At 45.8% G+C, this 16,139-nt stretch overlaps 2 protein-coding genes across 2 annotated transcripts; both read right to left on the reverse strand.

Moving 5' to 3' along the window:
• Positions 1–11,515: 11,515 nt before the first annotated feature.
• Positions 11,516–12,373, reverse strand: LOC308168986 (polyadenylate-binding protein 1A-like; the record flags this gene model as incomplete). The annotated part of the gene is made up of 1 exon (XM_080543624.1): positions 11,516–12,373. The coding sequence occupies one exon, from the start codon at positions 12,371–12,373 to the stop codon at positions 11,516–11,518; it is 858 nt and encodes a 285-aa protein (XP_080399750.1).
• A 2,526-nt stretch (positions 12,374–14,899) lies between these two features.
• LOC308168987 (polyadenylate-binding protein 1A-like) lies at positions 14,900–15,757 on the reverse strand (the record flags this gene model as incomplete). Its single annotated transcript, XM_080543625.1, has 1 exon — positions 14,900–15,757. One exon carries the CDS (start codon positions 15,755–15,757, stop codon positions 14,900–14,902), a length of 858 nt encoding a protein of 285 aa, XP_080399751.1.
• Between the last annotated feature and the right edge of the window lie 382 nt (positions 15,758–16,139).

Raw genomic sequence — 16,139 nt, forward strand, 5'->3', positions numbered from 1 at the left:
CAGCCTCTCGTTCTTTGTTAGATTTGAAGTGTCCAATAAACACTGGTTTGTCATTGAACAGCATGCCATTCAGCCTCTTAATGGCTCTCTCAGCAGCCTCCTGGCACTCATATTGCACATAGGCATGGCCTTTAGATTGGCCATTCTCATCACAAACCACCTTACAGGAAAGGACCTTTCCAAATGTAGAAAACGTGTCGTAGAGGGCCTGGCTGTCAATAGATTCCTCCAAGTTCTTGAGGAAAACATTGCCTACCCCACTCTTCCTCAGTGAAGGGTCAAGCTGAAACCACATGATGCGCATAGGTCTTCCTTGGAGGTCATCAAAGTTAATAGTTTCCAGAGCAAGCTCTGCATCAGCGTGCTGTTGAAAGTTGACATAGGCATACCCCAAGGATCGTTGGGTGATCTTGTCCCTGCACACTCGGATGGTAGTTGCACCTGCAGAGCTGAATTTCTCATGCAACATTGTCTCAGTGGTATCCTGGTGGAGATCTCCAACATACAACATACAGGCCATATTTAGTTATGTTAGAAAACTTCTCCTAACCCTAATATTTGTGTTAATATTTTAGCTTTGGATATTCTTGATAATAATCAAATGTGTGCTCTATGCAGAGGAATTGCAGGTCATTTAAATGATAACACTGTTGTTTACACTAGAACTGGTTCTAGAACCCCAGTTGTGGTGGTCCTCGTTTGTTACATCATCACATTCTCAACTGTGAACTGTTTCTATGTAACCATATAAATCCTTGATGTTATATCTGCATTTCTATATGCAAATATGTTAACTACTCATTGTTACCTGAAGGGCTGTAGCCAGCAGTGTATGTTGTACAGAGTTTGGGTTTTTCTCCCATGTTGGGGTTCAGGAGACCTTCGCTAGGAGATGTATTTGGTGCACTCTGAACCACATACAGTATGGAGGGAATAGATATTCGGAGGAGAAAAGTATTTTGCACATATATACTATATATATCAGAAGCACTGTTTTCATCAAAGACCCTAAAGAAGCAATGCATTTCTTATGATAGATAGATAGATAGATAGTTTATTAGTCACACGACCAAAGCCGGTGGAATTTGTTATCGCTGCCTGCTCTGCGCTGACTCTGTCAATAATGTGTAGTGAATTAAATGACTAGTTAGTGAAATCAAACTCATATATCGCAAACATAATGGGCATTTTTATCTTGTGGCCATCCACAGTTATATGAATTGATTTAAGAAACATAATGACTGATTGCGTTGATGTCAATATTGACATTTTTTCAGAATAATAATGAGCAACTAGAAACTGTATGTGTATTGCATTATTTATGCTTTTCTGAATAACATTTTCGTATTCAGGTACATCCCTAGTTTCAAATCGTATTGTTTGTTCCCAGATCTATAAACACAGAGATGTTTTGATGTTTGATGACGGCTACAGAATAGCAATCCCTTTTCAATAATGTGTAGTAAATGAAACGACTAGTTAGTGAAATCAAAGTCCTATGTTGCAAACAGAATGGATTTTTTAATAGTGTATAACAAATGATTGAACGATTGTATACTGTATAATAAATGAACCCACTGCACTTGAATAAAAGCTCTTACTTAGTTTTCCAAAATGAGATTAATCAAATAGAGGTAAACAAATCTTGCTGATCTCAAATGTTCTTGTTTGGCCCAGATCTAGAAGCACAGAGATGTATTGGCCTCTGAAGATAGTTTGAGAATTGATCACAGTCAGCGGTATTTAATGACTTTCCAAAATGTACAATCCAAAATGCAGAGCTATCAAGTCTCTCTCTACAGGACCACACTGTTGATATTCTGATCACTGACACAGTAAAGGACACTCAGACATAGCAGAGTACATTTTGTTCATTTGGTAATGAAATAATTTATTAATACTGTAATATTAAAAAATATAGCAAAAGCTGTTCTATGTTAAAATATTTTTAAATGTTGTAGGAGTAGGTTTTAAATGTCTGGATTTCCATCCCTTGTCTTAGTCTCATTGAACTCAAGCTGGTTGGGGGTCAGACTTCTGTGCAGCCCTTAGCCCAGTGTGCCTGCAGCGCAGCGACCGCTGCATCCACCTTGGAGCTCAGGAACTCTGGAGCCTCCAGCATGTAGAGAAGTTCTTCGTTGTCCATCTCCAGCAGCATCCCTGTGACCTTGGCAGCTAGACTGGGGTGAGTTTCCTTGATAAGTTGGAAGAGATGCTCACCTGGAGGGATGGAGAATCAAACAAATCAGTAACAGTTATTATACAGTATAGCTAATGGGGGATCTAAAGATCGTAAAGTAGACTCACCCAGCAGCTGTTTCCGCTCCTCAGGAGGAGTGGCGGCCAGCATGGAGGCAGTCAGCGAAGCAGGCTGCTGCTGCATGGGGACCTGGGACCAGTGTGCCTGCAGCGCAGCGACCGCTGCATCCACCTTGGAGCTCAGGAACTCTGGAGCCTCCAGCATGTAGAGAAGTTCTTCGTTGTCCATCTCCAGCAGCATCCCTGTGACCTTGGCAGCTAGACTGGGTTGAGTTTCCTTGATAAGTTGGAAGAGATGCTCACCTGGAGGGATGGAGAATCAAACAAATCAGTAACAGTTATTATTCAGTATAGCTAATGGGGGATCTAAAGATCGTAAAGTAGACTCACCCAGCAGCTGTTTCCGCTCCTCAGGAGGAGTGGCGGCCAGCATGGAGGCAGTCAGCGAAGCAGGCTGCTGCTGCTGCTGCATGGGGACCTGGGACCAGTGTGCCTGCAGCGCAGCGACCGCTGCATCCACCTTGGAGCTCAGGAACTCTGGAGCCTCCAGCATGTAGAGAAGTTCTTCGTTGTCCATCTCCAGCAGCATCCCTGTGACCTTGGCAGCTAGACTGGGTTGAGTTTCCTTGATAAGTTGGAAGAGATGCTCACCTGGAGGGATGGAGAATCAAACAAATCAGTAACAGTTATTATTCAGTATAGCTAATGGGGGATCTAAAGATCGTAAAGTAGACTCACCCAGCAGCTGTTTCCGCTCCTCAGGAGGAGTGGCGGCCAGCATGGAGGCAGTCAGCGAAGCAGGCTGCTGCTGCATGGGGACCTGGGACCAGTGTGCCTGCAGCGCAGCGACCGCTGCATCCACCTTGGAGCTCAGGAACTCTGGAGCCTCCAGCATGTAGAGAAGTTCTTCGTTGTCCATCTCCAGCAGCATCCCTGTGACCTTGGCAGCTAGACTGGGGTGAGTTTCCTTGATAAGTTGGAAGAGATGCTCACCTGGAGGGATGGAGAATCAAACAAATCAGTAACAGTTATTATACAGTATAGCTAATGGGGGATCTAAAGATCGTAAAGTAGACTCACCCAGCAGCTGTTTCCGCTCCTCAGGAGGAGTGGCGGCCAGCATGGAGGCAGTCAGCGAAGCAGGCTGCTGCTGCTGCTGCATGGGGACCTGGGACCAGTGTGCCTGCAGCGCAGCGACCGCTGCATCCACCTTGGAGCTCAGGAACTCTGGAGCCTCCAGCATGTAGAGAAGTTCTTCGTTGTCCATCTCCAGCAGCATCCCTGTGACCTTGGCAGCTAGACTGGGGTGAGTTTCCTTGATAAGTTGGAAGAGATGCTCACCTGGAGGGATGGAGAATCAAACAAATCAGTAACAGTTATTATACAGTATAGCTAATGGGGGATCTAAAGATCGTAAAGTAGACTCACCCAGCAGCTGTTTCCGCTCCTCAGGAGGAGTGGCGGCCAGCATGGAGGCAGTCAGCGAAGCAGGCTGCTGCTGCATGGGGACCTGGAGCTGGGGAGGAGCCATGTGCTGCTGTGGGTAGTGAGGCATGATGTAGGAGGGCATGTTCTGGAAGTACTGAGGTTGCACACTCTGGGTGGCCCAGCCAGGAGGAGGTCTCAGTTGATCCAGCTGGTTGGTGAGGTAGTAGGTAGTACCACCACAGGTCTGGGGCTGTGGAACGGGAGCCATGACGTATCCAGACGGTGGAGCAGGCTGGTAGGGGTCGATGACTAGGTCGGGCATGCCGCAGACACTGTACTCTTCTGTGATAAACGCCTGTTGGTGTGCTTGGCGGTCCTTCCTGCTCCGGGCCAGGGCCACATACAACGGCTTGTTGGCCACGACGCGGCCGTTCATCTCAGTCATGGCCTTGGTGGCGTCCTCGGGGGAGGAGAAGCGCACGAAGCCGAAGCCCTTGCTGCGTTGACCTTCCATCATCACCTTCGCACTGGTGATCGTTCCGAAGGAGGAGAACGCTCGGTGCAGACGCTCATCGTCCCAGCCATCATCCAGGTTCTTCACGTACAGATTGACACCCTGGTAAGCGAAAAAACCTGTTTAGTGAGATGTTTTTCATACCTCAAATACATCAACAATAACTATGTGTAAATAGTATCAACTTCTGTGTTAGTATCAGAGAACTGGAGGCCACAAACCTGGTATCTGGTCATACGCTCATGCTTCATGTGTTCAAACCGGTGCTTCAGCGCGGTCTGGCGCTCTCTTCTCTTCTGGGCACGGCCCACGTAGACCTTTCTCCCGTCGATGTTCTGACCATTCATGTCGTCGACAGCCTTCTGGGCGTCCTCATGCCTTTCGAAGCAAACAAAACCGAAACCCCTGGACTGACCCTTGACATCAGTCATGACCCGGACTCTCAGGGTTGGTCCATATATTTCAAACTTTTCCTTCAGTTTTTGGTCATCCATATCCTTGCCATGGTTTTTTATGTACACATTGGTGAACTCTCTGGCCCTGGCTCCATGTTCAGCCTCTCGTTCTTTGTTAGATTTGAAGTGTCCAATAAACACTGGTTTGTCATTGAACAGCATGCCATTCAGCCTCTTAATGGCTCTCTCAGCAGCCTCCTGGCACTCATATTGCACATAGGCATGGCCTTTAGATTGGCCATTCTCATCACAAACCACCTTACAGGAAAGGACCTTTCCAAATGTAGAAAACGTGTCGTAGAGGGCCTGGCTGTCAATAGATTCCTCCAAGTTCTTGAGGAAAACATTGCCTACCCCACTCTTCCTCAGTGAAGGGTCAAGCTGAAACCACATGATGCGCATAGGTCTTCCTTGGAGGTCATCAAAGTTCATCGTTTCCAGAGCAAGCTCTGCATCAGCGTGCTGTTGAAAGTTGACATAGGCATACCCCAAGGATCGTTGGGTGATCTTGTCCCTGCACACTCGGATGGTAGTTGCACCTGCAGAGCTGAATTTCTCATGCAACATTGTCTCAGTGGTATCCTGGTGGAGATCTCCAACATACAACATACAGGCCATATTTAGTTATGTTAGAAAACTTCTCCTAACCCTAATATTTGTGTTAATATTTTAGCTTTGGATATTCTTGATAATAATCAAATGTGTGCTCTATGCAGAGGAATTGCAGGTCATTTAAATGATAACACTGTTGTTTACACTAGAACTGGTTCTAGAACCCCAGTTGTGGTGGTCCTCGTTTGTTACATCATCACATTCTCAACTGTGAACTGTTTCTATGTAACCATATAAATCCTTGATGTTATATCTGCATTTCTATATGCAAATATGTTAACTACTCATTGTTACCTGAAGGGCTGTAGCCAGCAGTGTATGTTGTACAGAGTTTGGGTTTTTCTCCCATGTTGGGGTTCAGGAGACCTTCGCTAGGAGATGTATTTGGTGCACTCTGAACCACATACAGTATGGAGGGAATAGATATTCGGAGGAGAAAAGTATTTTGCACATATATACTATATATATCAGAAGCACTGTTTTCATCAAAGACCCTAAAGAAGCAATGCATTTCTTATGATAGATAGATAGATAGATAGTTTATTAGTCACACGACCAAAGCCGGTGGAATTTGTTCTCGCTGCCTGCTCTGCGCTGACTCTGTCAATAATGTGTAGTGAATTAAATGACTAGTTAGTGAAATCAAACTCATATATCGCAAACATAATGGGCATTTTTATCTTGTGGCCATCCACAATTATATGAATTGATTTAAGAAACATAATGACTGATTGCGTTGATGTCAATATTGACATTTTTTCAGAATAATAATGAGCAACTAGAAACTGTATGTGTATTGCATTATTTATGCTTTTCTGAATAACATTTTCGTATTCAGGTACATCCCTAGTTTCAAATCGTATTGTTTGTTCCCAGATCTATAAACACAGAGATGTTTTGATGTTTGATGACGGCTACAGAATAGCGATCCCTTTTCAATAATGTGTAGTAAATGAAATGACTAGTTAGTGAAATCAAAGTCCTATGTTGCAAACAGAATGGATTTTTTAATAGTGTATAACAAATGATTGAACGATTGTATACTGTATAATAAATGAACCCACTGCACTTGAATAAAAGCTCTTACTTAGTTTTCCAAAATGAGATTAATCAAATAGAGGTAAACAAATCTTGCTGATCTCAAATGTTATTGTTTGGCCCAGATCTAGAAGCACAGAGATGTATTGGCCTCTGAAGATAGTTTGAGAATTGATCACAGTCAGCGGTATTTAATGACTTTCCAAAATGTACAATCCAAAATGCAGAGCTATCAAGTCTCTCTCTACAGGACCACACTGTTGATATTCTGATCACTGACACAGTAAAGGACACTCAGACATAGCAGAGTACATTTTGTTCATTTGGTAATGAAATAATTTATTAATACTGTAATATTAAAAAATATAGCAAAAGCTGTTCTATGTTAAAATATTTTTAAATGTTGTAGGAGTAGGTTTTAAATGTCTGGATTTCCATCCCTTGTCTTAGTCTCATTGAACTCAAGCTGGTTGGGGGTCAGACTTCTGTGCAGCCCTTAGCCCAGTGTGCCTGCAGCGCAGCGACCGCTGCATCCACCTTGGAGCTCAGGAACTCTGGAGCCTCCAGCATGTAGAGAAGTTCTTCGTTGTCCATCTCCAGCAGCATCCCTGTGACCTTGGCAGCTAGACTGGGGTGAGTTTCCTTGATAAGTTGGAAGAGATGCTCACCTGGAGGAATGGAGAATCAAACAAATCAGTAACAGTTATTATACAGTATAGCTAATGGGGGATCTAAAGATCGTAAAGTAGACTCACCCAGCAGCTGTTTCCGCTCCTCAGGAGGAGTGGCGGCCAGCATGGAGGCAGTCAGCGAAGCAGGCTGCTGCTGCTGCTGCATGGGGACCTGGGACCAGTGTGCCTGCAGCGCAGCGACCGCTGCATCCACCTTGGAGCTCAGGAACTCTGGAGCCTCCAGCATGTAGAGAAGTTCTTCGTTGTCCATCTCCAGCAGCATCCCTGTGACCTTGGCAGCTAGACTGGGGTGAGTTTCCTTGATAAGTTGGAAGAGATGCTCACCTGGAGGGATGGAGAATCAAACAAATCAGTAACAGTTATTATACAGTATAGCTAATGGGGGATCTAAAGATCGTAAAGTAGACTCACCCAGCAGCTGTTTCCGCTCCTCAGGAGGAGTGGCGGCCAGCATGGAGGCAGTCAGCGAAGCAGGCTGCTGCTGCATGGGGACCTGGGACCAGTGTGCCTGCAGCGCAGCGACCGCTGCATCCACCGCTGCATCCACCTTGGAGCTCAGGAACTCTGGAGCCTCCAGCATGTAGAGAAGTTCTTCGTTGTCCATCTCCAGCAGCATCCCTGTGACCTTGGCAGCTAGACTGGGGTGAGTTTCCTTGATAAGTTGGAAGAGATGCTCACCTGGAGGGATGGAGAATCAAACAAATCAGTAACAGTTATTATACAGTATAGCTAATGGGGGATCTAAAGATCGTAAAGTAGACTCACCCAGCAGCTGTTTCCGCTCCTCAGGAGGAGTGGCGGCCAGCATGGAGGCAGTCAGCAAAGCAGGCTGCTGCTGCATGGGGACCTGGGACCAGTGTGCCTGCAGCGCAGCGACCGCTGCATCCACCTTGGAGCTCAGGAACTCTGGAGCCTCCAGCATGTTGAGAAGTTCTTCGTTGTCCATCTCCAGCAGCATCCCTGTGACCTTGGCAGCTAGACTGGGGTCAGTTTCCTTGATAAGTTGGAAGAGATGCTCACCTGGAGGGATGGAGAATCAAACAAATCAGTAACAGTTATTATTAGGGATGGACGGTTTTTCGGTTAAACCGAAAACCGGGGTTTATAAAAATAGAAACGTTTTTTTATCAAAACCTTCTGAAACCGGATTTTATTTTATTTTTTTTTAGAAGAATAAAATAGAATAAGAATAAAACTGGAACATGTCACATGTTTGTCGTGTGTGAAAATAACAATGATACAGTCTGAATCTGCCGCGCAATGAGTGAGAGGTTTGGTCAGTTGTGAAGAATAACTGAGGATTAATATCTAATTGGGATTATATTTAAGGGTAACGAATCACTCTATGGGAAAGATAGTTTCCTTCAGTTATTGGTAGATAGGAAATGTTTTTTACAATTACTCGCTTACATTTAATAAGATCATTTTCGCTGCTCTCTGTAAAGCGCATTGGATCACTTTTGTGAGAAATGCGCTATAGAAATAAAATGTGATTTGATTTGATATCAATCAATCAATCAAACTTTATTTATGTTCTATAGCACAAATCATGCATTGAATGTAACTCCAAGTGCAGTATTTACTAAACCACAATATAATAAAACAAGAGCTATACGGATCAAGAGTGTTTGTGCACAGCGCCACTGTGTGTGAAGGCGCTACTGAAAGTGATGACAGAACGCATGTCTCAGAAGATACGCGGTCACTTAGTGACGCAAAGGTAGTTCTGTATTTATCTCTATCTGTATTAGTACATTTATTTTGAAAGCTCTATTTTGACAGCTCTACCATGGGCACTTTTATTTTGATGGGGCATTCTTTGTTGATTGACTTACGACAGTTCAGGACGAGTCAGTCTCGCGGCATGTGGCTTTTATGAAAAGCTTTAAGTATGTTCACTGCATAATTCTAAGTCTAATATTTCAGTGATTATTGAGCAGTATTCAAATATTTAAATACATTGAGCAGCAGCTGAAACTTTGTCTAAGAACCAAGATATTGAGAAAGCAGTTCATTCAATGAAGACGCTGTTCCAAGAGATGATCTTCCGTGCAGGCGTGCACCCTGGATCAGCGGAGCTGGTGTGTTAAGTGTTCATGTGTTTTCATGTATGGTGTAGCTTACAAAAGTCTGCCTTTCCACTTATATTTGTGAAACTAAGTAGCCTAAATGTGTTGCGACTGTGCTTACGGTGTTTTAATGGTGTTCGACATGAGTGTATTGTAGCAGTAGGGCTCAATTATTTGAAATTGGCGCTCTTTTTTTATTTTTATTTTTAAATATTTTTTTTATTTATTTATTTATTTTTTAATGTATTTTTCGGTTAACCGGAAAACCCCGGTTTTACTCTCTGACGGTTTTTCGGTTTCAATAATTGGAAACCGTCCATCCCTAGTTATTATACAGTATAGCTAATGGGGGATCTAAAGATTGTAAAGTAGACTCACCCAGCAGCTGTTTCCGCTCCTCAGGAGGAGTGGCGGCCAGCATGGAGGCAGTCAGCGAAGCAGGCTGCTGCTGCTGCTGCATGGGGACCTGGGACCAGTGTGCCTGCAGCGCAGCGACCGCTGCATCCACCTTGGAGCTCAGGAACTCTGGAGCCTCCAGCATGTAGAGAAGTTCTTCGTTGTCCATCTCCAGCAGCATCCCTGTGACCTTGGCAGCTAGACTGGGGTGAGTTTCCTTGATAAGTTGGAAGAGATGCTCACCTGGAGGGATGGAGAATCAAACAAATCAGTAACAGTTATTATACAGTATAGCTAATGGGGGATCTAAAGATCGTAAAGTAGACTCACCCAGCAGCTGTTTCCGCTCCTCAGGAGGAGTGGCGGCCAGCATGGAGGCAGTCAGCGAAGCAGGCTGCTGCTGCATGGGGACCTGGGACCAGTGTGCCTGCAGCGCAGCGACCGCTGCATCCACCTTGGAGCTCAGGAACTCTGGAGCCTCCAGCATGTAGAGAAGTTCTTCGTTGTCCATCTCCAGCAGCATCCCTGTGACCTTGGCAGCTAGACTGGGGTGAGTTTCCTTGATAAGTTGGAAGAGATGCTCACCTGGAGGGATGGAGAATCAAACAAATCAGTAACAGTTATTATACAGTATAGCTAATGGGGGATCTAAAGATCGTAAAGTAGACTCACCCAGCAGCTGTTTCCGCTCCTCAGGAGGAGTGGCGGCCAGCATGGAGGCAGTCAGCGAAGCAGGCTGCTGCTGCTGCTGCATGGGGACCTGGGACCAGTGTGCCTGCAGCGCAGCGACCGCTGCATCCACCTTGGAGCTCAGGAACTCTGGAGCCTCCAGCATGTAGAGAAGTTCTTCGTTGTCCATCTCCAGCAGCATCCCTGTGACCTTGGCAGCTAGACTGGGGTGAGTTTCCTTGATAAGTTGGAAGAGATGCTCACCTGGAGGGATGGAGAATCAAACAAATCAGTAACAGTTATTATACAGTATAGCTAATGGGGGATCTAAAGATCGTAAAGTAGACTCACCCAGCAGCTGTTTCCGCTCCTCAGGAGGAGTGGCGGCCAGCATGGAGGCAGTCAGCGAAGCAGGCTGCTGCTGCTGCATGGGGACCTGGGACCAGTGTGCCTGCAGCGCAGCGACCGCTGCATCCACCTTGGAGCTCAGGAACTCTGGAGCCTCCAGCATGTAGAGAAGTTCTTCGTTGTCCATCTCCAGCAGCATCCCTGTGACCTTGCCAGCTAGACTGGGGTGAGTTTCCTTGATAAGTTGGAAGAGATGCTCACCTGGAGGGATGGAGAATCAAACAAATCAGTAACAGTTATTATACAGTATAGCTAATGGGGGATCTAAAGATCGTAAAGTAGACTCACCCAGCAGCTGTTTCCGCTCCTCAGGAGGAGTGGCGGCCAGCATGGAGGCAGTCAGCGAAGCAGGCTGCTGCTGCTGCTGCTGCATGGGGACCTGGAGCTGGGGAGGAGCCATGTGCTGCTGTGGGTAGTGAGGCATGATGTAGGAGGGCATGTTCTGGAAGTACTGAGGTTGCACACTCTGGGTGGCCCAGCCAGGAGGAGGTCTCAGTTGATCCAGCTGGTTGGTGAGGTAGTAGGTAGTACCACCACAGGTCTGGGGCTGTGGAACGGGAGCCATGACGTATCCAGACGGTGGAGCAGGCTGGTAGGGGTCGATGACTAGGTCGGGCATGCCGCAGACACTGTACTCTTCTGTGATAAACGCCTGTTGGTGTGCTTGGCGGTCCTTCCTGCTCCGGGCCAGGGCCACATACAACGGCTTGTTGGCCACGACGCGGCCGTTCATCTCAGTCATGGCCTTGGTGGCGTCCTCGGGGGAGGAGAAGCGCACGAAGCCGAAGCCCTTGCTGCGTTGACCTTCCATCATCACCTTCGCACTGGTGATCGTTCCGAAGGAGGAGAACGCTCGGTGCAGACGCTCATCGTCCCAGCCATCATCCAGGTTCTTCACGTACAGATTGACACCCTGGTAAGCGAAAAAACCTGTTTAGTGAGATGTTTTTCATACCTCAAATACATCAACAATAACTATGTGTAAATAGTATCAACTTCTGTGTTAGTATCAGAGAACTGGAGGCCACAAACCTGGTATCTGGTCATACGCTCATGCTTCATGTGTTCAAACCGGTGCTTCAGCGCGGTCTGGCGCTCTCTTCTCTTCTGGGCACGGCCCACGTAGACCTTTCTCCCGTCGATGTTCTGACCATTCATGTCGTCGACAGCCTTCTGGGCGTCCTCATGCCTTTCGAAGCAAACAAAACCGAAACCCCTGGACTGACCCTTGACATCAGTCATGACCCGGACTCTCAGGGTTGGTCCATATATTTCAAACTTTTCCTTCAGTTTTTGGTCATCCATATCCTTGCCATGGTTTTTTATGTACACATTGGTGAACTCTCTGGCCCTGGCTCCATGTTCAGCCTCTCGTTCTTTGTTAGATTTGAAGTGTCCAATAAACACTGGTTTGTCATTGAACAGCATGCCATTCAGCCTCTTAATGGCTCTCTCAGCAGCCTCCTGGCACTCATATTGCACATAGGCATGGCCTTTAGATTGGCCATTCTCATCACAAACCACCTTACAGGAAAGGACCTTTCCAAATGTAGAAAACGTGTCGTAGAGGGCCTGGCTGTCAATAGATTCCTCCAAGTTCTTGAGGAAAACATTGCCTACCCCACTCTTCCTCAGTGAAGGGTCAAGCTGAAACCACATGATGCGCATAGGTCTTCCTTGGAGGTCATCAAAGTTCATCGTTTCCAGAGCAAGCTCTGCATCAGCGTGCTGTTGAAAGTTGACATAGGCATACCCCAAGGATCGTTGGGTGATCTTGTCCCTGCACACTCGGATGGTAGTTGCACCTGCAGAGCTGAATTTCTCATGCAACATTGTCTCAGTGGTATCCTGGTGGAGATCTCCAACATACAACATACAGGCCATATTTAGTTATGTTAGAAAACTTCTCCTAACCCTAATATTTGTGTTAATATTTTAGCTTTGGATATTCTTGATAATAATCAAATGTGTGCTCTATGCAGAGGAATTGCAGGTCATTTAAATGATAACACTGTTGTTTACACTAGAACTGGTTCTAGAACCCCAGTTGTGGTGGTCCTCGTTTGTTACATCATCACATTCTCAACTGTGAACTGTTTCTATGTAACCATATAAATCCTTGATGTAATATCTGCATTTCTATATGCAAATATGTTAACTACTCATTGTTACCTGAAGGGCTGTAGCCAGCAGTGTATGTTGTACAGAGTTTGGGTTTTTCTCCCATGTTGGGGTTCAGGAGACCTTCGCTAGGAGATGTATTTGGTGCACTCTGAACCACATACAGTATGGAGGGAATAGATATTCGGAGGAGAAAAGTATTTTGCACATATATACTATATATATCAGAAGCACTGTTTTCATCAAAGACCCTAAAGAAGCAATGCATTTCTTATGATAGATAGATAGATAGATAGATAGTTTATTAGTCACACGACCAAAGCCGGTGGAATTTGTTCTCGCTGCCTGCTCTGCGCTGACTCTGTCAATAATGTGTAGTGAATTAAATGACTAGTTAGTGAAATCAAACTCATATATCGCAAACATAATGGGCATTTTTATCTTGTGGCCATCCACAATTATATGAATTGATTTAAGAAACATAATGACTGATTGCGTTGATGTCAATATTGACATTTTTTCAGAATAATAATGAGCAACTAGAAACTGTATGTGTATTGCATTATTTATGCTTTTCTGAATAACATTTTCGTATTCAGGTACATCCCTAGTTTCAAATCGTATTGTTTGTTCCCAGATCTATAAACACAGAGATGTTTTGATGTTTGATGACGGCTACAGAATAGCGATCCCTTTTCAATAATGTGTAGTAAATGAAACGACTAGTTAGTGAAATCAAAGTCCTATGTTGCAAACAGAATGGATTTTTTAATAGTGTATAACAAATGATTGAACGATTGTATACTGTATAATAAATGAACCCACTGCACTTGAATAAAAGCTCTTACTTAGTTTTCCAAAATGAGATTAATCAAATAGAGGTAAACAAATCTTGCTGATCTCAAATGTTCTTGTTTGGCCCAGATCTAGAAGCACAGAGATGTATTGGCCTCTGAAGATAGTTTGAGAATTGATCACAGTCAGCGGTATTTAATGACTTTCCAAAATGTACAATCCAAAATGCAGAGCTATCAAGTCTCTCTCTACAGGACCACACTGTTGATATTCTGATCACTGACACAGTAAAGGACACTCAGACATAGCAGAGTACATTTTGTTCATTTGGTAATGAAATAATTTATTAATACTGTAATATTTAAAAATATAGCAAGAGCTGTTCTATGTTAAAATATTTTTAAATGTTGTAGGAGTAGGTTTTAAATGTCTGGATTTCCATCCCTTGTCTTAGTCTCATTGAACTCAAGCTGGTTGGGGGTCAGACTTCTGTGCAGCCCTTAGCCCAGTGTGCCTGCAGCGCAGCGACCGCTGCATCCACCTTGGAGCTCAGGAACTCTGGAGCCTCCAGCATGTAGAGAAGTTCTTCGTTGTCCATCTCCAGCAGCATCCCTGTGACCTTGGCAGCTAGACTGGGGTGAGTTTCCTTGATAAGTAGGAAGAGATGCTCACCTGGAGGGATGGAGAATCAAACAAATCAGTAACAGTTATTATACAGTATAGCTAATGGGGGATCTAAAGATCGTAAAGTAGACTCACCCAGCAGCTGTTTCCGCTCCTCAGGAGGAGTGGCGGCCAGCATGGAGGCAGTCAGCGAAGCAGGCTGCTGCTGCTGCTGCATGGGGACCTGGAGCTGGGGAGGAGCCATGTGCTGCTGTGGGTAGTGAGGCATGATGTAGGAGGGCATGTTCTGGAAGTACTGTGGTTGCACACTCTGGGTGGCCCAGCCAGGAGGAGGTCTCAGTTGATCCAGCTGGTTGGTGAGGTAGTAGGTAGTACCACCACAGGTCTGGGGCTGTGGAACGGGAGCCATGACGTATCCAGACGGTGGAGCAGGCTGGTAGGGGTCGATGACTAGGTCGGGCATGCCGCAGACACTGTACTCTTCTGTGATAAACGCCTGTTGGTGTGCTTGGCGGTCCTTCCTGCTCCGGGCCAGGGCCACATACAACGGCTTGTTGGCCACGACGCGGCCGTTCATCTCAGTCATGGCCTTGGTGGCGTCCTCGGGGGAGGAGAAGCGCACGAAGCCGAAGCCCTTGCTGCGTTGACCTTCCATCATCACCTTCGCACTGGTGATCGTTCCGAAGGAGGAGAACGCTTGGTGCAGACGCTCATCGTCCCAGCCATCATCCAGGTTCTTCACGTACAGATTGACACCCTGGTAAGCGAAAAAACCTGTTTAGTGAGATGTTTTTCATACCTCAAATACATCAACAATAACTATGTGTAAATAGTATCAACTTCTGTGTTAGTATCAGAGAACTGGAGGCCACAAACCTGGTATCTGGTCATACGCTCATGCTTCATGTGTTTAAACCGGAGCTTCAGCGCGGTCAGGCGCTCTCTTCTCTTCTGGGCACGGCCCACGTAGACCTTTCTCCCGTCGATGTTCTGACCATTCATGTCGTCGACAGCCTTCTGGGCGTCCTCATGCCTTTCGAAGCAAACAAAACCGAAACCCCTGGACTGACCCTTGACATCAGTCATGACCCGGACTCTCAGGGTTGGTCCATATATTTCAAACTTTTCCTTCAGTTTTTGGTCATCCATATCCTTGCCATGGTTTTTTATGTACACATTGGTGAACTCTCTGGCCCTGGCTCCATGTTCAGCCTCTCGTTCTTTGTTAGATTTGAAGTGTCCAATAAACACTGGTTTGTCATTGAACAGCATGCCATTCAGCCTCTTAATGGCTCTCTCAGCAGCCTCCTGGCACTCATATTGCACATAGGCATGGCCTTTAGATTGGCCATTCTCATCACAAACCACCTTACAGGAAAGGACCTTTCCAAATGTAGAAAACGTGTCGTAGAGGGCCTGGCTGTCAATAGATTCCTCCAAGTTCTTGAGGAAAACATTGCCTACCCCACTCTTCCTCAGTGAAGGGTCAAGCTGAAACCACATGATGCGCATAGGTCTTCCTTGGAGGTCATCAAAGTTCATCGTTTCCAGAGCAAGCTCTGCATCAGCGTGCTGTTGAAAGTTGACATAGGCATACCCCAAGGATCGTTGGGTGATCTTGTCCCTGCACACTCGGATGGTAGTTGCACCTGCAGAGCTGAATTTCTCATCCAACATTGTCTCAGTGGTATCCTGGTGGAGATCTCCAACATACAACATACAGGCCATATTTAGTTATATCGGAGTGGTCGAAGGCAAACGATCTACTCAGTCAATTCCCACCAAGTCCAGAAGGCAGACAGAAATAGACCGACTAGTCAAGGAGAGGAGGCAGCTGAAGAAGCAATGGAGGAAGGCCACAGAGGAGGAGAAGGAGGGAATAAACCTGCTGCAGGAAGAGATTAAGAGCAGGCTTGCAACACTGAGGAGAGCTGAAAACCTCCTGAAGAGGCGCAGAAGGAAGGAGCAAACAAGATCACGCTTCTACAAAGATCCTTTCAAATTTGTGAAGACTCTCTTCACAAAGGAGAAGAGCGGAAGTCTCTCTGTGGCAAAGGCC

The sequence above is a fragment of the Nansenia antarctica genome (assembly GCF_963989245.1).
Source record: "Nansenia antarctica genome assembly, chromosome: 12".
NCBI classification, from domain to species: domain Eukaryota; kingdom Metazoa; phylum Chordata; class Actinopteri; order Argentiniformes; family Microstomatidae; genus Nansenia; species Nansenia antarctica.